We start from the raw sequence: 27,191 nt of genomic DNA, 5'->3' as shown, positions 1-27,191 counted from the left end.
AGTCTAATCTTGGTTAAATTACCTGGCTTTTCATGCCCTGTCTTTGGATGTTAAATTTCTCTCAAACTTCTTTGAGACCTTTTTTTTTTTTTATCATAAAATGACTCCTTAGAAGGTGACTAGCCCACAGCAGGTGCTCCGTGCATGTTTGAAGAATGACAGTGCTTTCACCAGCGGCCTGTGATGTTTGAGATGTCCACGGGAGGCAGGCTGGCCTATCTCTCTCAATCCCCGACTCTCAGTTTGTTTTCTGATAGCTTTCTTTTTCTAAAGTGTGCCTCGGTGCTGCCCCGAGGCATCGGTCCATAGCTGGGGAGTCCATCACCGCTGGGGATGTTGGGATTCTAGGCCAGGCAGGGCCTGCCCCCCATTGGCCAGTTTCTGCCATCGTTCAGAAGAGCCAAAGACAGAAAGGGGTGAGGTGAAGAGGTGAGCTTTAAAGAATAAAAAGTTTTTAAAAAGGAAATATCTAATGAGGCTCTTGATAATCTTTCTTTTTTTTTTTTTCTTTTTTTTTTGTTACGGTCTCATTTCATCTGAACAGTAAAGCAACTTTGATGATAAGAGAACAGGAAGAAGGGAGAAAAGAAAGAGGAGGAGGAATATTAAGAAAGGAAGCGGGTAGCAGAGGAAAGGAAGGAAGATGAGGAGGCAGAAAGAGTGAATGAGGAAAGCCGAGGATAAAGACGCTTTGGACCACAAAATGGAGTGAAAAGGGAGGGAAAAATCTTATCACCGGGAGGAAGGAAGCCCTTTGTGCAAAAGAGAAACAGAAATGACTTTTAGAAACAAAAAGCACCAAGAGTAACAAATTTTGAAACTTTAGATTGTATCAGATTATTTACAAACATAACTTAAAATAAAAAGTGAATGCGCTTTGCTTTGAGACACTTAAGGGAAGTTACTTGTTACTAAGCCAGCTGCAAGATCATATATATATATGAAGAAACTAAATGCCCCTACATAATAGCAGAAAAATAAGGAGAGCCGTCTCTCTTATTCAAAAAAAAAAAAAATCTATAACAATCTGTTTGACTTTAAATGCCTCCATTCACTGGAAATCCAATAAAATTAAATGTTATATTTAATTCAATTTAGCTGATTTACCTGACCAGGGTACAGAATTAGAATTCTAATCAGTATATATCTCTTTCTAAGTGGGTGCATCTCTGAAATGTAACTCTCTTATTTCTGGTATGAAAAGAGAAGAAAATTTCATAAAATTGTGAGTGAATTAATAAAAGCTGCATCTGAGAAATCTTGGTTTTTAACACGTTTACTCAAAGTTCCTGCATGTGCGTTCTCTCTCTCTCTCTCTCTTTCTGTCTCTCTTTCTCTCTCTCTCTCTGTCTCCCCACTCCGCCCCACAACCCTCTTCCCCAAATAGGCACACATTCCTCCCTCCCTCAACTCCGAATAGCATCCATCACTCCGGCGCCACTGGATATGATGGCGCAGACAGAGTCAGATGGATGCTGTGTGCATTTTCTATTCAGTCCTTTCTTTGTCTCCTCGTTTTAATGAGGGAAGAGCACCAGCCTCATTTAGACCTTCTCCTCCCAGCCCTGACCCAGTTTGAGCGGCCCAGCTACAGGCGACCTTCCCGGCTGATTTTCGTACTCTCTCCAGCAGTCCGTAGCTCCCTCCCCCTTCCCCGTCTCTGTGCTGCGGTAAGTTGTCATTATAACAAGGGTGGTGCTTCAACTTTGACATAGACGGAGGCTAGCAGATTTTTATAAGCTTTATCTGCAAGGAATAAGTGAGAAATGTTTTGAGAGCAAATATAGTTCCTGGCTGGGAAAGCATTGTTTGTTTCCTTCATGAAATATTAACCTCGGATCAGGTGAAAGGCGGCAGAAGTGTTTATGAACCAATGTCGCTTGGCGGGTGCCCTTGGGAGCGAGGTGTGCTCCCAGTGGAGGACACGTCTTCCCCAGGACGACAAGGACACAAGATGTGTTGCTTGACATGGTTCCAGTTTGTTTAACGTGCTCATGACACCATAAGGGCACTAATTATTTTCGGAGTAAGTTCTGCACCAAAATCCAATCTACTTACTGACTTCTTTGCTCCCGAACACTGTCACGGAGACCCTGGCAGGTTCCTAGCTCGGAAGCAGCCATCTTGGCTTGAATGCCCAAATTTAACAGACGTTCTTTGGAAATCTGAAGGATGCTGCCCAGCTGTAGAATCTTTATTTTCGTTTTCTGCAATATTTATGTGTTTTAACCATCAAATCCTTGGTCTTTACAAAGTCGCCTTTCAACCACAAAGCACTTAAGTGAGCTAATCAAATGGACTCCTTGGGATCGTCACCTCCGAGACAGTGGAATTATTTGGCCAAAGTGGATGTTTGGGGCAGGAATCCATTTAAAGTTGTGACCCTGGCCCCTTCATACCCAGAGGGGCGTGGGGAGCCTTGTAGGGAGACAACATAGGACAGGGCAGGGTTTCTCAAACTGGGGTTCATTTTGGATGCCCAATGAGCTCCAGCTCTTTAGGGATCTCTGAGTCCCACAGCAGCCCGATTATTAAAATGAAGGCATCGATTCCTAAGTCAGTCAAAGCCCATCAGGAGCAGACACCGGCTCTTCCGCCTGTGCTATAGAACCTGGTACACAGTCAGGCGATTTCTGTGCCCAGGTTAGCCTTTATGACTTGACTGGCATGTGGTTTCCACACTGCAATGCAGTTGACATTGTCCCTTGCTGGAGAAAGAAAACAGGCGTCATGAAAAGAGGTGGCTTCTCCCCCTGGGCCCCTAGTTCCTCCCCGACGGCCGGCCCTGCAGGCAGGGCTCCGTGTCTCCCAGAGGCCCCGAGTGCCTGTACCACTGTCCCCATGGCACTCCGACAGTGGACAGATTAGGACCATGTGCAACGAGTACCCTGCTGTGACTGACAGATGGCACCGAGCGTCACTTCAGCAGGCGAAGCCGTGCTTCAGCTTTATTTCTGTGGCTTTTGAGAAAGAAGCTGAAGTGAATGTCCTGCTTCTTCCAGAAAGTGAATTCACAAAACCTAGTGAGATTTCTCTCGTGATGGAGGCCTTACAGCCTCTCAGGGTCCCCGAGTCCAGGCAAGGACAGTGAGAGCCGGACAGTGCACTTTGACCTTAATCTCCGGATCCTGGAGAAAGACCTGCAGGCCCCGGGGCGCTTCTGCCTGGAAGCCCCACCCCCCTGCCACGATCAGGGCCCAGGTAGGGGTTGGGGTTACTGCTGAGGAGCTTGGTAGAGGAGCTGGGAGGAGCCTCCTCTACTGACCCCACGGTGAGATGTGTGGGTCCCCTCTGGGGCGGTTGGGGCAGGAGCCTCCCTTTCAAACTGCATGCCAATGACGCCTTTTGTTCCACTATGATTCCAGAGACATAGTCAGTCTCACTCATTACAATTGCTTACAGCCCTGTGGAGGGAAGTCTCCAGGGCCATGAGGGCAGAGCATTGCTGTGTGCTCTCCACATTCTGATGCCTGCACAGCGCCCAGCATGTAGTAGGTCCTCAATAAATGTTTGCAGAACACACGAGCAAATTCTACCTTGGACCACAGGCACAGGAGCCAGGCTTTTACTTCCTGGTGGCCTGTAGACGGGGCTGGCAGAATGGCTGCTTGGTGAGACTAGGAGACGTTCCCGCCCTCACCTTGTCATAACTGTTCGGATGGGGTGGTTTTTCTTGAAACGTTTTACTGAAAATCCACTCAGTCATCGCTCCCAACGCAGGGAGGATTGCTTATGAGCAACAGCCGTGCCTGAACTTAGGATGCGCTTGGGACGTGTGGGGAAATGAAAGCGTGATTATTTGGTACCTTCCCCAAGAGGGAGAAAAATGTCCGCGAGTGGAACGGGACAGACGGAGGTGACAAGGGCTGGCACCCTTCCGTCCACTTCCTTCTGCCTCGCTGCCCGTTAGAATAGCTGGGACGATAAGGATCAGCCATGCCTGGGCTCCGCCCCAGAAAGACGGTCCCACTTCCTGAGACCTCAGTACGTGTCAAAGCTCCCCGGGTGTCTCTGCAGGGCAGACACACGTGAGCACCCAGGCTTGCCTCCCAGCGGCCATGCACAGCAGATACAGCGCTTACCGCTCCTGCGGACTAAACCCTAAGAGTGACGCAGGGCCTGTGACCACTCTTAAAGTTCAAGTTGATGCTAACCACTATTTCTCCACATCTTAGATAACTTATGTCTGCGTGGCATCCTCACAAGACCCCGACAGGTCGCTGTTGTATTACCCCCTCCCCATTTTACAGACAAAGCAAACTGAGGCTCAGAGCAGGGAGGCAGTTGTCCGAACACATAACAAAAACGCGGCCAGACCAATGGTTTGGGGCACCAGTTTATTCTACACGCCATGTAGAGCAGGTTATATAATGTCAGTTTGATTTTTGTGTTAAAGAAGGATGAAAACAGAGATAATTTGGGGTTACTGTGAGGGACGCATAGCAGGCATTCATGTGCTCATTCCATTCTTGGTGAAAATAACACACATCAGGAAGGGAAGGGCCTGGTCGTTTCTAGAGTGTATTACCTTCATAAAACTTATTGGCATGAGATTCCGTCTGACTCACCCCAGCTCATTCTCACCACATCCTTTACAAAATGACCAAGATCAGATAAGAAAGACGGCAGGGCTCTCAAAGGCTCTTAGATATTCTGCACTGAGCAGAGAGCCATTCTCCTCGGACAGCGCCCTCATCCTATCATGCTGGTGACATCACTCGGCTGACTCATCCTCTGATTGGGATCAATAAGACCCCAAATGCTGCTTTCTTTTCTTTTCTTTTCTTTGTGAGGAGGGGAGATAGTGAGACAGACTCCCACATGTGCCCTGATCCACCCAGCAATTCCCATTTGGGGCTGATGCTTGAATCAACTGAGCTATTTTTAGTACCTGAGGCTGACATACTCGGACCAATCAAGCCATTCTCACACCCGGGGCCAACATTCAAACCAATCACGCCACTGGCTGCGGGAGGAGAAGAAGGAGATAAGGAGAAGGAGGGGGGAGAAGCAGATGGCCGCTTCTCCTGTGTGCCCTGACTGGGAATTAAACCTGGGACGTCCATACGCTGGGCCAAGGCTCTATCCTGGGCCAAAGCCAAATGCTGCTTTTTAAGTGCCAGAAAAGTATGGACTCTCTATATGATGCTTTAAAATTCTTTCTGTATAATAGGTTGCTCATGTCTCTCAAAAGCTGTTGGTAAAATACTTCTTTGAACCTTTATTAAAATTTCAAAATTCAAGCCTCATAAGCACTAATGTTACATATCAGATAATTCACAGAGGTGTCAAGTGAGGGTGCCCTTCCCACCATCTGCTCCCGCATGTCCCCCCTCTCGTCCTTGGTGCCAGCTCTTTGGCACACTTTCTGCAATTGTACTCTGCAAGGAAATTAGCAAAGACAATACAATGTAAGAAACACAGTAACACATATTAAACTTTTTCTTTCAAGCGAGAGTGAGAGAGAAAAAGAGAGAGAAAGACAGGGACAGACAGACAGGAAGAGAGAGAGATGAGAAGCATCAACTCATAGTTGCGACGCCTTAGTTGCTCATCCATTGCTTTCTCATACATGCCTTGACCGGGGACTCTAGCTGAGCCAGTGACCTTTGGGTTTAAGCCAGTGACCACAGAGTCAAGTCTATGATCCCATGCTCAAGCCGGCGACCCCGTGCTCAAGCTGGTGAGCCCGCATTCAAGCCAGATGAGCCCGCTCTCAAGCTGGTGACATCGGGTTTTGAACCTGGGTCCTCAGTGTCCCAGGCTGACGCTCTATCGACTGCACCACCACCGGGTCAGATTATTTTCAACTTCTTAAAACCACTTTTTGTCACCAAAGATGAATGGATTGTAGTTTCTTAAATGAAAGTTTTTTTATGGAATCTTTGAGCTGGAAGAGACCTTTGGAACCAACTGGCCCATTTTGTGAAATAAACAACCGAGGCCCAGAGCATTCCAGTGCCTCGTCCAAGGCTTTGCAGTGGACGTCAGGGCCAGGGCCAGAAACTGGCCCCCTCCTCAGGCTTCTGACCCAAGGCAGTATGTCTTGGAGGGGGTTTTCCGACACCTTGTGGTTCCTTCACTCTGGACATAAGAGACGGCTCGAAGCCAAGCGCATGGGGCCTCCATGAACACAGCCTTGCTTTATCCCACTTTCTGCTGATTGATGCATTCGACGGGATGAAGCGGCTATGAGACATTTCAATACTGGATGCTCCGAAAGTGAGGAAGGGAAACGCACATTTGTCCTGTAACACCAGAATCAAGTAATTGAATCCCTCTAAAGATTACTACCCAGAAATCAGGGTTAATAAGCCTAGACACCCCAGTATAACATGACTGGTGTCAAAGCAACATGCACACTTTGCTTTGCAAGTAATTATATGCCCAGATTTCCATAATGCTGCCTAGTGCAGAAGACACTGTCATATGCATCGGCCTATTTCACGCTGAAAGCAGTACCAGAGAAGAAAGGGATGAATGCTACCATTTGCAAATGAGGAGAGGCCAAGCGCTTCTGCAAAGCCACACAGCTCGTTAACAACAGCAGAGGAACTGAACAGAATCCCTCGACGTTCCATCCGGGACTCTTCCCGTATCTGGTGCTCACTGTTTGGGTTACGTTGACTAAGATTCACATCCTCTTCTCCACCACCGTGGAGGGACAGCTCCCAAAGGAGGTCATGAACTGAATACTCCACACACCATCAGGAGAGCGGGGCAGCAGCCGCCCTCCTCCTCCTGCGTCATTCACTGAGCTAGCAGCATATGATGGGGGGGGGGGTGCTACCCAGGATGTCTGAGGACCTGGAGCTTAGTCCTCGTTCTGTAGTAACTCTCCTGCAGTCACTGGTCCGAGGTCACACAGCTCAAGTCCCAGTCCCATCCTTCGGCATGCCTGGGCTTTGACATCTGGAACCCAACGGGCCTGCCCAAGTTCTTTTCCGTGTTCTGCCAACACCCAAGCTGTTGACCTCTGTGGTCCCGCCAAACTGTGCCAAACTCCTTGGACATGCTGTGATTCTAACGCAGTCACACTGTGCTTTCTAACACCGTCACACCGGGCATGTGGCGTTTCCTTTGCCCAGACGCCTGCCCTCACTCTGAGCCTAGAAGTCACAGACTTACTCCGCAAGAACCAGCTAAAGCACTATCCCCTCTCTAGAGAGCCCCCTGGCTCCCCCAGGCAGAGTTGGGGTTTGTTTCATTTTGTTTTACATACACCTGCTTTTACAAAGAACTTTGAATCCAGCCATCGTTGAGGGGTGCAGAAACTGCTACACTGAGTTTGAGGAGTGCCGTCAAGGCAGGGACAGAGTTTCATGGGGCACAACATTTGCACAGAGTCACATTTCAATCAATGGTATTTGGATAGATGAATGGCAAATAGATTGGAAACATTTGCAGCTCAGTGGGGTGCCATATGGTGCCCGGCTAGGAGGTGGGGTTTCTGAATCCTGCGGATCTGGGCTTTTGCTGCAGAAGGGTGCTCTTGGGTACCTAGTTTAACCTCCATGAGCTCCACCCCCGTTAACAGTGAGGTCCACTCTTTGCCCCGTTGCATTCGGGTGGGAGCCCTAGGATAGACACCGTGTCAGTCAGTGGCTTCCCCCCTGGCTGGCCAATGGGAGACAGCAGCCTACCCCTGGCTGGCCAATGGGAGACAGCAGCCTACCCCTGGCTGGCCAATGGGAGACAGCAGCCTACCCCTGGATGGCCAATAGGAGACAGCAGCCTATCCCTGGCTGACCAATGGGAGACAGCAGCCTACCCCTGGATGGCCAATAGGAGACAGCAGCCTATCCCTGGCTGACCAATGGGAGACAGCAGAAGGAGATTCAGGGCGAGGGGGGTGCGATACCAGGATTTTTAGTCCACGCCCTGTAGCTCCTTCTCTGCGGGTCCCTCAACTGAAGCCACTGTCCTCCATCAGCCCTGTCTCTGGGTCCCACTGGCTCCTGTCACCTCCCCAGGCCTCGGTGGGGGTAACAGCACCGCCAGGCCCTTCACTCCTCTTTGAGACTCCTCCCACCCTGCCCACGCCTTTTAAACGGTCTCATTAAACCTTCTCAAACGCTCTAACTTGAGGGTGGCCTCTGTTTCCCGCTGGAAGCCCAGCTGGTAGAGTGTGTCCTCTCCCTTGTACCAGGGCCTCTCTGTGCACATAGAACATGATCGTGGGTGTGAAGCCCTCCCCGACTGCTCCCAGGGTCTCTGCTGCTAATTCGGATGGGAACCGGGGCTGACGCTCGCCCCTGTGTGGGTGAATACCAGCCCCAAAGAAACCGTTGTGTCCTGCGTGAACCGGTATGGAAATGTAACTCCCCGTAAGCATCTCAAGGCAAAGTTACAGAGTAAAAGGAACAGCGTCCCTTCCCCACATGCGCACAGAGCCCAGAGCGGAGCCAGCCGGGCCTGGGCTAATGCGCTCCGGGTGCCCAGGGGAGGCACACAATTGCACACCAGGGACGCCAGGCTCAGGAGGGGCTCGCTGGGCTCCCCGGGGCAGATGGGATGAATGCTGACAGAAAGAGGGCAGCCTGTCAGGGAAGACGTCCCCAACCCCCACCCGCTCCAGAAATAAACCAATTACCAACCTGGGCTGAGTCTCCTTCCGCGTCTCCTCTCAGCCGGCACCTGCATCCCGCGCTAACGAGAAGCGACAGTAGCATGTTTGCCAGAATTAAAACACGACGTGTGAGGCCCACTGACGGGTGTGCTTTTGTTCCCACAGGCTGAGCTGAAGGTCCCACTCGGCTCCCTGGTGCCAGGAGCGATGAACAGGCAGTAAGTACCTCTGCGCCGCCGTGGGGCCGAGCCTCCTGGTGGGGACAGGAGTCACATCCGGACTATGAACTAAGGAACGGTGCTCATGTGCCCCCCTCCCCCACCCCACCCCTGCCGTGGGAAGGGCGTTTCCAGTGTCCAGGCCCAGCCTGAGAGGCCGGTGGAGGATGTGTGCGTCGGGGTTGGGTGGACACCTTTCCCGGTCACAGCGTATGTTCTGCAGGCAGACCCCTGGTTGTGGTCACCCAGCAGAGGTGATGGTGGGGACGGGGACGAGGGGCCCCAGCGCCAGAATGCCCAAGGGGCACCGGAAATATCATCCATCACTTCACAGCCATGAGAAGGTCCGCACACAATCGTTCTTCTCCCTGGGGAACCCCCAGAATAGGTGATGGGGTGGGTTTAGGATTTCCAAATGGGTACCGGCTCCGGTCAAAAGATCCATCCCTTCCTGATGTCCCGCAATGTAGTAAAAAAAATAAAAAAAATAGCAGACCTCCAAGTTGTAAGAAATATTTTCAAAGAAAGAAAAAAGACCTTTAAGTTGAGAAAAGTTGGTGTCTTAATTTTTAAAATCGATCTACTTATCTACTCATTTGCTTTATTTTGCCAACTGGAAGAACAGCGCGTTTGTCTCCTCTGCGTGGAGCGAGTCTCAGAGCGAGGGTGTGGACAGAACATGAGTCCCAGAGTCAGGCCAACCCGGGGCAAGCCCTGCCCGGCACTCCGGAGCTGTGTGATATGTGGGGATCACCTAATTCTCTGGATATTGGAGACGCGGTTTAAGCCTCCCTCTGGGAAGCAGGATGTGGCCTCTGGCAGGAGGGTTGCCTGGTTTCTGGGTGGATCCCAGACCCAGAGAGACAGAAGGGGCGGCAGTACAGGGCAACCGGGCAAGGCCTGGGTCTCACAGGTGGACACGGGGCACAGGTTGGTGTCCAGAGTGACAGGAGGCTGCAGCCCCCAGCATCAGGGCAGTTTTAGCACTGAGCATGGTGCTTCCTTTGTAAAAAGAAACGGACCTAGTCCTGCCCTCAAAGAGCTTGGGCCGTGTGTTCAGGAAGTCATGTTAGCATCAGGTAAAACGTGATGGGGGAGCCCCCAAATGCAGAGAGGTCCGGATGTCCTGGACTCTAAATGGCTTCTGAAATCAGCAGGCTCTTTCACGTTAACCCTCCCTGCAGTGCCCACCTGTTTCCCTGCAGAAATGTCCAGGTGTCTGATGACCAGGTGTCGCTCCAGGCTTACTAGGGGTTATTACATAGCATTCAGTGCAGGTACACTATTACTTTTCCAAAACCCAAACAAACTATTCTGAAACCCTGGGCCTGCAGAATTTGGATCAAGAATGGTGGATCTGCATTTTTATCTCGACCTTGGTGTTGGACATTTTGGTGGATCCTATATAAAACCTATAAAGTTTTATGAGGCGGTTTTATTGCCAAGATTAAACTTTATACTCTAGAAGTAGTAGAGTAGGCTATGTCACTATGGTTCCCTGCAGGCGATGCTTGGTGTCTTTGAACACGTAACACAATTACACTCTGATAAGTCTATCATCACCTAGGAACACGGGTTCAATCTAAGTACCTGGTAATAACCTTGTATTTCTTTTCTTGTGTCAGGGAGCTTGTCTTGCATGTTTGTTTATTTTGGAAAGAGTGCTGATGGTAAACAAAACCTGATATAATAGAGTTGGAGAGCCTCAGAGGTATGGGGTTCAAGCTTGCACACATGGTTGGCACCCTCTTAGCGACAGCTGTGTGAGATAGCATCGACACCCTTCTTGAGAACCCTGACCCGGGGCTCACGACCGTCTGAGACGATGAGCTAGGAAGGGTGTCAGCTCCTCTATGCGTTGACATCAGCAAAGCCTGCTTCAAGGCAGTGTGAGCCGTGGACCCCACAGTTTGCCAAGCAAAAAAACAACAATTCTCCCCTGCAGAGCTTTCCCACTTACATTCATAGTCTAGTTATGAGAATGGAAGAGTCAAGAGAGCAAGATATCCCGCAGGCCGGGCACTCTGCAGAGAATCCGGGCCGGGCCGTCTCACCACTCGGCACTCAAATGCTCTTCCTGGGTCACCACGTAAGATACCCTGCCTTGGGGAAACATGGCCCCAAATTCAGAGCCACCTCTCTCTGACTGCCAAACCCATGGTCCTGTACCGTGTTGTACTGCTTCGTGATGATTAAGAACATAATCCTGAAAAAATAAAAAAAGAAGAAAAAAAAAAAAGAAAGAAAGAACATCATCCTGCCCTGGCCGGTTGGCTCAGTGGTAGAGCGTCAGCCCGGCTTCTGGAAGTCCCAGGTTTGATTCTCAGCCAGGGCACACAGGAGAAGCACCCATCTGCTTCTCCACCCTTCTCCTCCAGCAGCCAAGGCTCCATTGGAGCAAAGTTGGCCTGGACGTTGAGGACGGCTCCATGGCCACCGCCTCAGGAGCTAGAATGGCTCTGGCCGCAACAGAGCAACAGCCCAGATGAGCAGAGCATCGCCCCCTGGTGGGCATGCTGGGTGGATCCCAGTCAGAAGTATACAGGAGTCTGTCTGACTGCCTCCCCACTTCTAACTTCTGAAAAATAAAAAAAATTAAAAAAAATTTAAAAAGAACATTCTTGTGTATTTCTTCTCAGAGACGCATCTGCAAACTGAAAAACTGTTCTGTCTATAAGAGGAATAGTTCTTCTCGGACACTCCGCATGATAAAATTCGCTCAGTCACTGAGCAGGGGTGGGTATTGGCTCTTCTTAAAAGGGCCTGGCTCCCTGTTTGGACCACAGGAGAGGCCCAATAAGCACTCCCCTCAATATGGATGCAGGACAAGATTCCTCGCAAACTCAGGTCATTATTTTCCTCCCTAATACATTGAACAACCCCTGCCGTTGACCTCAGGGAGTGACTTCGTTTTGATTTGCAGCAATTAATAAGTGTCAGTCCCATGGAATCTGGGGGAAATGAGAGGCACAGATGTTGGCATCCTGAGATCAGAGGCTCGCTCCCAGCAGAGCGGTCGGCGTGGCGGCCTTCCTAGTTACCCAGAAGTCATTACGAGCCAAGTCTCCGACCAGTCAGACCCACCCTCCAGTGCTATCAAAGTCAGGTCGCTAGGAGTCAGCTTCGTGGTTGGCTGGTAATTAAAAAGTGACAAGCTGAGAGAGAACAGCACTGAGAGACAGGGTGAGGGTTTGCCGGGGTGGCAGCCATGCCCAGGGGTAGCTCTGCAGGAGCGGCAGGTGTGTTCAGCCCTGGGACTCATGAAGGCGAACCGTGGCGAGGGAATGGAGAATTTTCAGATAGCCCTTCTTCCCTCTTAACAGCGGAACTGTCCGCTGGTGATGGAGCCGGCGGACTTCTCTCTTGCCGCTGCTCGGGAAAGTTCCCGCCGGGAGACTCGTCTCCTGCTGATGTCCACCAGGTTGGACTTTTCTGTAACTGTGTCCTTTCCAAATGTCACCAAGAACAAAGAAGGCCGTGTGACTTACTTTAATATTTAAGTTTGTGATCATCCAAGTAACGCAATTCATTGTAGAAATTTTAAAAATAGAAAAAAGAAAACACAAAGAAAAACTACTGCTAATCAAAGCCCTGAATAGTGGTTAGCATTGTAGGACATTTCCTCATAGACTTCCTTATACAAGTGTGCATCTTGTCTTGTCTTCAAACTTCAATATGCCGTGAGTATTTTCCAATGTTACTCAAGTCATCTGCATAGCCGTGCAATCTCACAATCATGTAGGCATCCCATAGTTTGTGTTATTCCACTCCGGGGTTACAACACAACTCGTGAAATAATTTGACAAGTTCTAGTGATATACCCATGTCTAGCAGCTCAGATGTTGTGTTTTATTACCCCAGGGAGTCTTTCTGGTAAGTCAGACCAGTGTTAGGAGAATCTGACCCACAGTGACAATTTAGAATGGCCGCATAGTGTCTGCTGATGGGAACGTGCACAGACGCTGGAAACAGGGTCCAACATGCATGCTCAGGGCAGTGGGACCTGGCCGCTCCCCATTCGAAGGCCGAATACATTTCTCCCCCTCCTATCACTTGCAAGGACCTGTGATGGTATTGACCAGCGGAACACAACCGAAGGACACTGTGCCAAGACTGGGCAGAGGCTTGAGCGGCCAGGCGGCTCTGCTTCCTGCCGGTTTCCACTAGTCTTCTGCTATGAGAAGCCCGCGCCACGTGGAGAAGCCCAGGAGTCAAACTCCTGACGGACAGGCAGGGAAGGTCAGGGACACTGGGCACCCGACATGACAGGCGAGAGCCTCTGGGCATTCAGCCTGTCCAGCTTGGACACAGCTGCCTGAACACAATAGCACAAGGGACCCCAAGAGGGATGTCCAGCTGAGAACCAGGAGAGGTCAAAAGAAATGGGTGTTTCTAAGTCAGGGCTTTGGAGCGGTGTGTTTTTTAGCAAGAAGTGGCTAGAACAGGTATTGTCTGCTATTTTGATCGTCATCGCAGTGATTACTTCCTGTAGGACCTTTGCTCTTAGGTAGTCAGGATGTTGTGGACTTGATCGTCCACCTTGGAGAACATTCACTCTAAGTGAGAATGGAAATAAACACAGAACCAATTGTGGTTCAACGGAGGGAGGGGGAGATGAGGGGTGCTTCATTCCAAGTACAAGCAAAGACCCAAGAGGACAGAGGAGTGAGTGGCTATACTCTTTGGGACAAATCTTGGGGAAGGGTGTGGTGGCCTCAGCGGAGACATCTTCACTGACGGCGACAGCTGAGCTGACCTCAGGGACGAGGAGATGGTCCGGTCCGGAGCAGCAAATGAAGGCGAGGGCAGGGACCAACTTTCTTAAGCAATTAGCACAGCTGGAAAGACTGTCAGCACTTATGGAAAAGGGTAGCATCAGTTTGACTGATAACTTGAATTCTGTGGCTGAAAAACTGATACTCAGTCATTGAAAATATCACTCTTGATGACTTACGATGGGCGGTGGAATTTTATTACCCGCATCTCTCCATAGGCGGGGAAGAGAAGGAGCAGCCACCTGCACCCGTAACCAGGAGGAGGGTGAAGGCTGGAATTGGGTTGCCATGTTTAAAGTTTGCTGTTGGTGGGATGGCTTTGCCGCCCTGTAATGCTGCCTTTTGGATAGGCAGTGATTAGAGGCATTCGTGGCCATTGTTGTTGGTACAAAAGTTCCCTGTTCTACATCAAGGTCAGCTTCTGTGGGATTTTCTAAGGATTCCATCAGCAAAGATCCAAGAAATGTCACGGGAAAAAACAGGAAGTCTTTCTCTGCCATCTTCAGCAAGATTGTATTGTCTCCCTCTGTTTTCTTCAATTGCTTTAAATATTGATTAGAAACAAAAGAATCATTATAAAATATGCATAAGGTGTAGAGAACAACAAACAGTTTGGATAGTGGGTTCCTTCTCAGGGTTTCAGAATGCCCATTATTTTCGAAGTTTACATCCATTCTCCTGTGGCCACAGTCCCTCACCTCCCCACACCCCGGTTCCCAGGGAGACACTGTCCTGAATTGTGTGGACAAGGCCCACTGGGGGTGAGGATGACAGAGATGCAGAGATCCGACTCCAGAGACCAGGTTCAGTGATGCAGACCCGCTTTATTCAGGAAGTAAGCTAGCTTATATACACAGGTTCAGCCTATATAGGGTGTTACAGCATGTTCTTCACAGCCAATGGCTGAAAAAGTCAGGGAGCTGCCTGGTTGGCACCGAGTCACTTCCTTACAGTGGGTGAGCTCCCTCCTGGGTGTGCCTAGGAGGGTTTCAGGTGCTGGAGTGTTCTCACAGCATCGCATCAGCCACAGCTGCTAGGAATGTGCTCTGCGCTCTACCTACAGTTCCCCTTTCTCTTTTAATTAGGGCCAGTTGGACTTGATGAATGATAGTTTGCTATTGTTGTCTCTACAGGCAGGATAAGGCCAGGGTGGGGAAAAGCAGCCCAGACGTGGGGGTCCACTCGCATCTGGAAGTTAGCGATTATTATAGCACACATAAGCAGGAACAGGTACCAGGGCCTGGGGGCTCACCAGGGGCCTCTCTCTGGGCTTGCTCCGCTAAAGCCTTCATATCCCCCCTGGTGATGGGGTGCGCACGGTGGCCGCAAGGTCTTCTCTTGGAGCACTGAGGACCTCCTCCCTTCAGGCGTAGTTGGTGTGGAGAAGGCCAGGGCTGTAGCTTTGAACAGGTGAAGACTGAACCACTTAGTGGGTGTCCAAGAAACCTTGTCAAGCAGGTTGGGGGGTTCCTGGGATCCAAATTGGCTGAAAAACACAAGCATAACCTCTCCCTTGCAGTAGAAGAGGGTGTGATCCCTGCCACTGTGCTGTGGCTGGGTCCTTCCAACGTACCAATGGCAATGGGGTCGGTTGACTATGAAAGCCTCCCCAGTGCTTACAAGTGGGAGCCACACCACCAGAATTAAACGTTAAATAATACAGCACTGAGGAGCACTTCTCCGGGTGAGGCCCGGGACATTGGTTTTGTTTCTGCGTGCTCAGCCGCGAGTGTGTTAAACTCGGAGGCTAAGCCACTCTCCTCCTCAGTGGAGGGGGGTAAATAGGGAGGGAGGGGCTCCTCAGGGAGAGGGGCAGCCTGTAATAGTTTTGGCACCGGCAGAAGGTCCCCAGCAGGAGCACTGGCCAGGCAGCCACTGGTATCGCTAGCAGAGCAGGAATGAGCCCAAGAGGGAAGGTTTGTCCTTCATGTACCTCAGCCAAACGAATGCATCAGAGAGCTTGGGCCCAAGTATCTGGGTCCCAGAGGGGCACATCCTCAATCCAGGGATTGAAACCAGAGAGAATCTCCCAGTAAGTACAGAGATCCTTTTCACAAACTTTAACTCGCCTACTCTGCAATAGGGCATGCAGGGCTCGAGAGTGAGAAAGAAGGTTTCCCACTACAGAGGGTCACTCACCTGTCCTTTGAGTGCCAGCTGAGCTGGGTCTCTGTTCGAGGCACCAGTCTGTGGACAAGGCCCACCAGGGGTGAGGACAATGGAGGCACAGAGGCTTGACTCCAGGGACCAGGTTCAGTGACACAGATCCACTTTATTCAGGAAGCAAGCTAGCTTATATACACAGGTTCAGCCTATAGGGTGTTACAGCGTGTTCTTCAAAGCCAATGGCTAAAAAGATTAGGGAGCTGCCTGGTTGGTGCTGAGTCATTTCCTTATAGCGGGTGAGCTCCCTCCTGGGTGTGCCCAGGAGGGTTTCAGGTGCTGGAGTGTTCTCACAGCATCGCATCAGCCACAGCTGCTAGGAATGCCCTCTGTGCTCTACCTACATTATTGTGTGTTAATCATTCATCTGTTTTTATCATTCATTTTACCGCATATGTTTCTACCATTAAAAATGATTTGTTTGGTTTTGCTTGTTATCTAACTTTGGACCAAAAGCATCCTACTGCGGAGTACATTTTGTGTCCAGACAACCTGCAGTATTTCCCCGTGTATAAGACACACCCTTTTTCGAAAAATTTGGGGTCTAAAAACTAGGTGTGTCTTCTTACAGTGGTTGTAGATTTTTTTACTTGCATTTCCTGCTTTTTTGCGCTTGTTTTTGCGCTCATTGTTGAAGACAGTGATTCGTCATCAGACACAGATGAGGACAAGCTCATGGATGGGAATTTTGACGGTGATGAGGATTTGTATGAATTTTACGATGAATAAAACTTGAGTTCAATCACCTTATGCAATACATTTTTCAAATTTCAGGCTCCCAAATTAGGGTGCGTCTTATACATGGGGAAATACAGTAGGTTTTAACAACTGGTTTGACCAGCTATGAGCTGGGAGATCTTTGCAAGTTAAGGCCAGTGTGCCTGTTTACTCAGCTGCAAAACAGAGAAAATTAACAAAGCCTACTTGAGGTGTTCTTGTGAAGATTAAGTGAGTCCATTTGCCTACCTAAGACATTTAAAACAGCCCCTCCAAAGCAGTGCGGGCTCTGTGAGGATTCGCTATTCACATTCCACGGTCTGTTCCAAGACTGCCCCAATTTACGTTCCAAAGATGACCCAGATGTTGTGGGCAGCTGTAAATCCTACATTTCTTTACGTGAATATGATACTATTTGCTTCTCCATGTCCAGTCAGTAGACACTGGAGTGTTTTCCAGATTCTGCTCACACCACTGTTGCTAAGGCAATTCTCATCTGTGTCTGGGAGCACGTATTCAAGAGCGTCTGTATGAATGGGCATACTCCCAGACGGAACTTCCTGGGACGCACAGTGTGCGTACCGCCAGCTTTACTAGACAGTGTCGCAGGTGCCAAAGCCCCCGAGGCCTTCCACACTTCCTCAAGTGCGTGGGAGGACCCAGTAACTTTGTGACCTCATCAACCCTCGACACGGGCAGTTTTACGTCTTACCAACGGGATGGGGGGTTTTAATGTACTCTTTGTGGACTGTGGATGTGCATAGTCATCTTCTAGGGTGTGTGTTGGCCGTTGCATTCTTTTTCTTCTGCACAGAGCGCTTGTCAAAATCTTTTGCCCACCTTTCTGTTGGGTTTTTTGGCTCTTTTCACATTGATTTGCATGTGCTATTTATTGATGCTGTACACTCTTCTCAGTTTGTGACGTGGCCTTTCATTCTCTTTTGATATTTTCTTGGGTGATCATAATTTTGAGGCAGTTGAGCATGTCAAACTTTTCTTTATGATTTGTTGATTTTGTGCGTTGTTGAAAGAAACGTTCCTTCTTTCTCTGAGATCGTTAAGATAAGCTTCCCATATTGAATTCCAAACATCATAAAATTTTCCTTTGACGTGTAGGCCTTTAATCAGCCTGGAGTTGATTAATTTGTGTATGGTATGAAGTAGGGAGGATCAATTTTTTTTTGTACAGATAAATAATTTACTCGGTGCCATATATCAGAAAGTCTCTCCCTTCTGCACTGATCTGCAGGGTCCACTCAGTCATGAACTGAGTTTTACTACACAGAGGATATTTCCTGGGCTTTCTCTTCTGTGCTATGATTATGGTACCCACCCATATTAATTACGCCAACACTCATTAGTATAACTTCACAGTAATTCATAATATCTGGCAACTTACATCACCCGGATTGTACTCCATCAATGAATTGGTTCTTAAATATCTATTCCTTAACATAAATGTTAGGATCAGCTTGTCCATACACACACACACACACACACACCACCACCACCACCACCACCTTTTGGGATTTTATTGAAATCACTTTGAATCTATAGATAACTTTGTAGAAAAATGGCATTTTTATGAGATGGAGTTTTCCAGTTTCTGAAAATATTATATATCTCCAGAGAGAGACAGAGAGGGAAAACTTCAACATAATCCATAATGTTTTATCATTTTCTTCCCAAAGGCATGGACCTTAACCTACTTTGAGAGATGTGTTTCTAGGCACTTGACATATTTTAAAGACTTTGCATATGTCAAGCTATCAAAACCATTTTTTTTCGTCCTTGCTGTTGGTGTATGTGTTTTTATACATGATGTATACAGCAGACTTGCTAAATATTTTATCAGTTCTAATGATTTGACAGTTTCTTCTCTGGGGTTTGCTAGGCAGATCATGCTATCAGTAAATAATTGAATTTTATTTCTTCCTTTCCATTTTTTATACTTCCTTTTCTTGGCTGAGCTCACAGGCTAGAACACCCAAAACGCTGATGAATTAGGGTGGTGGTGACAAGAAGAGCAGCCTGTCCTCATCTTAAAGGGGTGGTTTGAGTATCCCAGCACAAAGCATGGGACTTGTTTTCTGATTTTGGTAGGCTTCGACTATCAGGTTAAAGACCATAGGTTACCAAGAAGAGCCTTTTGCTTATTACAAATATGTATTAAATGTAATCAATTTTTTTCTGTATTTATTGAGATGGTTATAGATATATTTTTCTTCCCCTTCTGCTAAAGCAATGACATATGAATGGATTTTCTAATGCTAAACAAAATTGGAATTTCTGGGATAAATACAACTTGGCCATGACATGAATTTTTAGTCTATTGGTACAATGAATCATTAGAAATATTAGTGAGGATGCCCTATATATTTTTTTCTATTCTCTTTGCTTGACAATGGTATCAGGAATGTGTTTGCCTCCTCAAATGAGTTAAAGAGTATTTCCCAATTTTCTGTTCTCCATAAGAGATTGTGTAATGGGAAATAATTTGTTCCCTTACCAATAACACTGTCCTGGACTGGTATTTCCTTAAGGGAAGCTCTTCAATTATTGATTCAGTATTTTTGTTGGTTATAGATATTCAGTTTTACTATTCTTTCACGAGTGATTTTTATTGTATATTTTTTTCTAACTATTCATTTAGTCATGAATATTCTCTTATCATTTTAACCTCTTTTGTGCCTATAGTCATGTCTCCTTTTTTACTCCCTAATTCTCTCTGTTGGTACCTTCCGTTTCATTCTTGATCAAGCTTGCCAAAGGTTACAGATTTCATTGCTCCTCTACACTACAATTTCATGGTGTCATTCAGTAAATTTCTGCTCTTTTCTTTACTATTTCTTTCTGTTTATGTTCTTGACCTTATACTTCTGTTATGTTACTGACCGACTAAGTTTGTTGGCATTTTATTAAGTTTTAGCTTTTCTCCTTTTCTATTATAAACATTTCAGTCATGTATGTCATCATTATTATTCAACTCTAAATATTTTTATTCCCATTATCATTTATGTTGGACTCATAATTTCCAAATAAATTTATATTTTTAATTACACTATTTGGTCACTGATTTCTAATCTAATTGTATGGTAGCCGTAGACAAATAGTCTGCATAATATTATTTTGTGAAAGTTTTAAGAACTTGCTTTATGCTCAAATATTAGGCGATTTATTTATTTATTTATTTTGCCATGTTCCAGGTGAACTGGAAAGGTATATACCAACCTCATTGGATGCAGTGTTTCAAAAGTAGCCATAAGGATAGTTTGTTAATTGTTATTTACATCTTCTTCATCCTGATGGATCTTTTTTGTGTTTTTATCTTATCAGTGACAAGATTGGACATTAAAAATCTTTAATATGATGGTGAATTTATCTTGTTCTTCATAGTTATTGCAAATACACATGTTATTAAGGACTGAATTTTCCAATTATTGTACCTCCAAGTGAACTAATTAGTGATCCCCTTAAGAAACATGCTTTTTCCTAAGAGCTTATTTTCTTAGGCACGAATATAGTCAAGGCAGCTCTCTTTTAGTTAGTAATTTAATGGTATATCTTACATCACTTCAGGGTCAAACAATTCCAGCTTGGTGTTTAGGTGTGTCTCTTGTAAAAGGTGGAAAGCTGGCTTGTGAATGATTCGACCCAGTAAAACGATCTTTTCACTAAAGCACTGACTCCACTTACCCTTGTTACAAGCACTGAGATACTGAAAACTGTGTCTGTGATTTACATTGTGCTATTTGCCCATCCTTGTGGTTTCTTTCTCTCTCACCATCTCCTGTTTTTCTTCTGTTGGTCTGATGCATTTGTATGTGTGTATGCATTATTCTCATCCCATTACATCTCTGCTAATGTCTCAGTTACACTCTCTAATTCCACTTTCTCATTGCTTTAGATTTTCTTAAGACAGATGACCGATGTCTAATGTTATTTACCCTCTCTTAGAGCACTACACAAACCTTTCAGCACCTCATTTCTGATCACCATTCATGGTGTATATGCTTCCGTAATCAAGTATTTTAATTCTATGCTCTCCATTAAATCATGAAGACTTTATTATTTTCGTATTAAGCAGTCAATGCTTTTGAATATTCACCAAAATATTCAAACATCATCTTCAGTCCTCTTTTCTTCCTCTATCTTAACCCTTCTATTGAAGATCACTTCTTTTCAGTAGGAAGAATACAATTCAAAATTTTCTTTAGAGTTGAGGCCAACGGTGAAAAAACATGGTTAAGTACCAGAAAAAGGTCTTTATTTTGCCTTCGTTCATAAAGTGACATCTTCATTGGACATATAATTCCAGGTTGAGAGTTACTTTCTCTCTGAACCTTAAAGCTATTTTTCTACACTCTTTAGCCAACCTCGGCTGTTGTTGAAAAATCAATGATCAGTTTAATTGCCGTTCCTCTGAAGGTACTATGTCTTTTCCCTCTGCATGTTTTTAGGGTCTTCTCTTTGTCTTTGGTTTATTGCAGCTTTCCCATGATGTGCCCACGTATGGATTTCTTCTTTCAGATCCTGCATTGAATATCCTGATTCTCTGTATTCATGTTTTTACTGTTTCTCAACAATTCCTATTTTAAAGCTTCCTTTTCTTAAAATTTAAACATCAGGTACACACTTGGTTTATATACTTGGATAAATTTAACATCTATAGGCTCAGCAGCTGATTCTGTCATCTGTCATTCCTTCCAGCGCTTATTTTAGGGCTTTGCTATTTTAATGGCTTGCTGATTTTATCAGTACACTCCTTTTTCTTAGACATTCACCTGTGGGAATTCTTTGAGGCCTGGGTCGAAGGTGAGTTCTGCCACGCAGGCTCGTGTTTGCCCTCGTCAGGTGCTTGAATGGAAAAGAGGGTCCATTGACTCAAAATTCGCAGGTTACAGGTTTTTAGACAATCTAGGCTGAAAATCCAACGTGTATGTGTACATTCTCAGGGGGGAAAAGGCGTCCACTTTTCTCTGCCCCAGTGTTAGAGTGCGGGCAGTGGACTGAGCTCCAGGTCACTCCTAACACTGACACTACAGCCCTTACAGCCCAGCTTTGAGCGGGGCGGGCCAGACCCCAGAGTTTAGGATATGTGAGTTCTGTTTCACGTCCACTGTGTTCCATAGGAACAGGGAAACAAAGAGCATGTTCCCTTGTGTCACCAGTGAGTGCCACAAAGAGGGAGGTGATCTACTTTCGTCTCTGAGTTCTCGCCTTTATTTAAATTTTGGGCTCTCTCGGAGCAGTTCTTACTTTCACCAGCAATCGATGGCAAAACAAGTTGATTTCTTTTAAAAACTGTTTTCTATGGAAACAGGGTATCTAGTTCATTCAACTGCAAGAAATAAAAGACATTCTCCCTATGGAATTTAATTCGTTTTAATTCTATTTTGAGAAAATTATAATTAAAACAGGGTAAAAAAAATTTTTTCCAGGTTTTCAGTTCCATAAATGATGTTCTTGTTTCTATATAAGGAAAAAGTAACACATCCTTAGGATTGGTGTGTTCTTTGTTTGCTTAATGTGACTCATGGAAGTTTTGCAATTGCTCATTCAATGAACATGAATTGAGCTCTTAGTACAGGCCAGGCTTTGTGCTATTCATAGGTATAGATGTTATCATATTAGATTTAATCTTTAAAGATAAAGGATTCAAGAGATAGCCTATAGATTGGAATGAGAAAACAGTATTAGTCAGCAGTCTGTGCAAAGCTATTACTGCCTGTCATGTGCCTAGCAATATTAATAGATCTATATATGTACTACCAATTAATCTTTATATGCATGAGTGAGCAGACAAGTAAGTAAACACATCAATAAATGAATCTAAAACACATGAACAGCCTCATATGCTGTTATGGAATGATTATGGAGTGTGGACTCTAATATGGGGTATACCGGGTATTAGGATTAGAAGACTGGATTCCTGATGTCATCTCTGTACCACAGTTTCTCCAATCAACAGGAGAAAATAAAACTCCACCTCATAAAACAGAAAGAGTCATTAAGTGAGATAATGTCTGTTAAAAAAAAAAAACAACACACACACTTATTTGAACTCTCTTCCCTCTTAGCCAATCAGGTTATCTTTGGTCATCTATCAGCCGTGTGACCTTGGACAGGTTATTGAGCCCGTCTGCCTCTGTGTTATATACGATGCAGGTAATAACAACACCAATCTTATTAAGTTGCCCTGACTACCAAACGACAATATATGGAGGGTGCTTAGAGAACATCATCATGAGCACAGTGATTCTCCATAGATTTTAGCTAGTCTCAGCATTTATTATTATCACAATTTAAAGGAAAATCCTTTTTAAAAGGCATTAACTACCCTTTTTAGTATAAGAAATAAGTTTTGCTTTAATTTTGTTTTCTCTGATTGTAAAATAGAAAGACATTCCTATAAAACACACAGACAAATCATAAAGGTACAGGAAAATGAATAAAAGAAACTCAAAATGGTACTGTCTCATTTTAGATATAGAAAATTCTAGAAGAGTGGATATTCACTAAAATGTGAGCAGTGACCTCTGCACACAGGATCAGGGTAATTTTTAACTTTATATGAGTATATAATGTTGATACAAACAAATACAGATATAAATTTAGGTCATATTCAAGATGTAATTTGCATCTGTAGAGATATCCCATTGTCCGTCTCCTTACAATTCAGTCACTGAAATAGGCCCAGTTAGCAGTGTCTAAACTAAGACTTTAGTCAATTCAATGCTTTATTCTCTTCTTCATCTATATGTTAATTCAGTTCCACTCCATTTAATTTAATTCTATTCGTTTGTGCATCCACTCATCCATTTACTGTCCGTGTGGAAGGTCCTGCGCTGGCTGCTGGGGCCCAGACGTCCTCCACTGGAGCCGTATTGCAGCAGCAAGCACGGGGGCTAAGCCGTGTGACACGCTCCGTGTGGGCGGAAGTGAAGGAAACACAGGCGTGTGGAAGAAAGGGCACCCTCACCCAGCCAGGTAGAAGTCACAGGCGGGCAGTGAAGAGACTTCAGTGAGCACAGACAGTTTTCTTGGGAGCTTGGGAGAAGCGCCTCCCTGCCGCTGAGCCTGGTTACTCAAGACCAATAGGGATTTTGCAGGTATAGATAGAAGGAAAACTCATTCTGAGCACGGAATGCTCAGAAAACAGGCTTCTTTTTATCCCAGCCACAGCCACTGGTTCTCTCCTCCCAGGATAACCAGGCCAGCCTTGTTGGAGGGATGAGCGTACAAGCATTAGCTGAGGTGAGTCAATAGAACCCATCACACCTCTTCCTCTTCGGGAAACGCATCTTCCTGGTACTGCGATGTGGATGGTGTTAAAGTAGATGTGAAGTGTGAGACGTGTGAGCTACCTTTGTCAGCTCTGAGCTGCTGTGTTGTCTCAAGCTTTGGCACTAGGGTCTAAGGCTAGGACCGTGGGACAGCCACAGACGCAGACCCAGAAAGCCTGAGGACTCATCCTCTCTCTGCCACTCACAGGCTCTTTGAACCCAGACAAGACTTTCACTTCTAGAGTCTTGGACTCCTTATCTGAGAAAGAAAGATGAGCCTGACCAGGCAGTGGCACAGTGGATAGAGCATCAGACTGGGATGCAGAGGACCCAGCTTCGAGAACCCAAGGTTGCTGGCTTGAGCCCAAGCTCACCAGCTTGAGCACAGGGCCAATGGCTTGAGTGTGGGATCATAGACATGACCCCATGGTCTCTGGCTTGAGCCCAAAGGTCACTCACTGGCTTGAAGCCCAAGGTTGCTGGCTTGAGCAAGGGGTCACTCAGTCTGCTGTAGCCCCCTGGTCAAGGCATATATGAGAAAGCAATCAATGAACAACTAAGGTGCCACAATGAAGAATTGATGCTTCTCATCTCTTTCCCTTCCTGCCTGTCTGTCCCTATCTGTCCCTCTCTCTGTCTCTGCCTCACACACACACACACACACACACACACACACACGCACAGGTGATAGCAACAATTTTCTCCATCATCTCTCAGATGTTGCGATGGTGACATGTTTGATGGTGAAGATAAGAGGACTGCGCCACTAAGCAGAGACTACATAAAGAGAGACTGAGCCGCAAAATCCAGCCCCTGCCCCCTGCCCCCCACCACTTACCGGATGAGGGTTACATGATCGAATGTACGTGAGGTACATGGGGAAAATGCTGGCCTCAGCTGCCTCTTCATTGTTGGTTCTTTGAACTTGGAGACATGAAACAGGAAGAGCTCCAGCGATCCAGTGACATTTGAAACTCAGATAAATTGCTCACTATCCTCATCGATAAAGCAGAGATGTCTCACAAGACTGTGGTCCCGTGGTGTCCCTTGAGATAATATGTGGGAAATAAAAGTCTTAATCAGTCTAATGAGACCAAAAGGATGTGACATCTCATTCCACGGTAATCTGCACGAAGAGCTGCCTTGCTGAGATCAGTAACAAGATGAGGGAGCACGTGAGATGCAGAACATGACCGCGTCCAGAGAGGGGCCACAGCGGAGCAAGGGGACTCACGCCATTGGATGTAGCGAAATGAGCACTGACCTGGAGTCCGGAGCCCCAGGTGTCTGTTTGGCATCGTTCCACGGGTCTTCTGAGGATCACAGCGGAGCACCTGTGGACTTCGGGCAGCCAACGTGCCTGTGTTCCTCAACCTTGCTCTGCCGGCACCCAGAACGTGTCTCCTGTGAGTTAGCTGAATGCCTATGTGAAGCACTTTTTTTACCACCTGCTCTGTGGGATGGGGCTTGTGGTAACATCTTTCAGAATTACCGGATAGACAGGAAAGACCTCACTTGGAACATCGCTGGTGCTCCACAGCACTTCTCTCCCTGCGCTGCTAAGAGTCTCACCTCCGTACTGTCGGTGAATTTAATATGGCCTTTCCTAGGGGTCCCACCACAAACTAATGGGCCTTCCAACTTTTAAAAGGCTGCTCTAAATTGCTTTCTCCCCCCACTTCCTTCTCTTCCTCCTCCTCTTTTTGCTCCTCCCTCTCTTCCTCCTCCTCCTTCTTCTGCTCCTGCTCTTCTTTTTCCTCACAATGTACCAGCTCAGATGCCTTATATAAAAGTAGCAGATAAGAGAAAGGAATGGAAGTCTTTGCAGTTCCTTCCACAAGCCTGAGACTATAACTGCAGCTGCTAAGTTTCCACTTTTCACCAAAGAGTCACAGAGAGAAACAGTTAAGAAAAGAAATGGTCTCTTGATGGACAGCCAGTTTTTGGTGGTAAACTCAAGGCCAGCCTAGGACAAGCCCTGTCTCGGGTGCATCGCACAGCACCTGGACCCATCCAGGAGGTGCGGATGAAGGAAGACTCAGTCAGCCCCTGAGCCTACGAGGTGCACAGGTGACAGCTGCGTAGGAGAAATGCTGGAATTGACATGCATACAATGTTCAGTGATAGCAACAAAGATGGTGCAGAAACATCACCCCGAGGATAAGGCGAAAGGTCCAGGAAGGCTGCCTCAGGGACGTTGTTCTTCAATGTAGCCTTGACAACAAGAATCTTACTTCAGCAATTTCTCCATGCTGCCACTCCAACGGCCTTAAGAATACTTCTAGGATTGACCCAGTTCCTCTAAAGTTGATCCTCGTGCTGGATAAATAGAAATACTGGTTTGAATGTTGGCTGTTTGGGCTCCTTCCTATGAGCCATAGAGAGTTTCCTTTGCCCATAACAATACCCAATGTTTTACCTACAAGAAATTAGAAGAAGCAGGTTGGAGGAGGCAACCTTCCTCCATCACTGGCGTGGTTCGGAGGATCAGCCTTAATCGTGGTGGCGTGGATGGGGAGCCACGGTGCTGCCCGAAAGCACAGAGCCTGGTGACCATCTTCTGCCTCCTCCACTCTCTCTCCCACCAGCTAGATCCATTGGCACAAAAAGAACGTCTTGACAAAATGATTTGCTGGGGCACATCTGCTCTGAAGCTGGTGGCACATCCTAGAATCTCATCACTGGAGCATTTCACTCTGCACCTCAAGTGTTGGGTCTATTTCTCGAGCTGACTGACACAGAAGTGCCCAGACAGCCTCTTCTTGCAGAGCTCTCTGGTTTTAAAAATAAACCTTAATCTCGCGGAGTCCAACCTCTTGTTCGCTTTGGGTCATGTCTTGCTTTAAGAAAGCATTAAAGTTAGCAGAAGTGCAATTAGGATTTGAAAAATGTCAAAATGGATATCTATACATAGAACTGTAATGTGTGTGCATGGGGGAGGGAGACTGTGCATGGACGTGTGTGTGTGTGTGTCTACACGTGTGTCATTTCTGAAGTGCCCAGTATGTCCCTGGTCCAACCATTCTGTGACAGGATCATCCTGAGGATTAAATGAGGCTTAAATATCTTATTGTCTCCAAAGTTAGGCTGTTAAATATGTAAACTCAATTACAGCTGATTTAAACGCTGTGTCACTTGCACTTAACCAGGCTGATGTATGAGGCTCGCGATCTCAGAAAGGAGAGAAATGGGTGTTTCAAGAGGCACGTAGCATTTAGGACAATGGAGTTCGAAGTTCCCTGGTGGCCCGTGATTCATCCGCGGCAATTAGTGAACTGTGCTGTAGGATGGGCACCGGCTAGACACTGGAGACGGTGACATGAACCCAGTGCCCGGCATCCCTTCAGTGTGTCTGCGTGCCACAGCGTTAGGGTCAGAGGACAGAACGGGAGGCCTGGCGTCGGGGAGGAGACTGCCTCCCTCCCTGGAGCAGGAGGTGAGAGGCGGAGAGCAGGGGAGGTGT

At 46.8% G+C, this 27,191-nt stretch overlaps 1 protein-coding gene across 1 annotated transcript in view; it reads left to right on the top strand.

Annotated features, from left to right (window-relative positions):
• Positions 1 to 27,191, top strand: part of CLNK (cytokine dependent hematopoietic cell linker) — a 194,935-nt gene that overhangs the window by 51,095 nt on the left and 116,649 nt on the right. Inside the window, exon 14 of the mRNA XM_066385009.1 lies at positions 8,735 to 8,787. Within this exon, the coding sequence (XP_066241106.1) occupies positions 8,735 to 8,787 (53 nt within the window). The remainder of the gene's footprint in view (positions 1 to 8,734; positions 8,788 to 27,191) is intronic.

This window comes from Saccopteryx leptura, chromosome 5 (assembly GCF_036850995.1).
Source record: "Saccopteryx leptura isolate mSacLep1 chromosome 5, mSacLep1_pri_phased_curated, whole genome shotgun sequence".
Taxonomy (NCBI): Eukaryota; Metazoa; Chordata; class Mammalia; order Chiroptera; family Emballonuridae; genus Saccopteryx; species Saccopteryx leptura.
The sequence above is the reverse complement of the archived record's forward strand: the minus strand, read 5'-3'. Positions and strand labels throughout refer to the sequence as shown.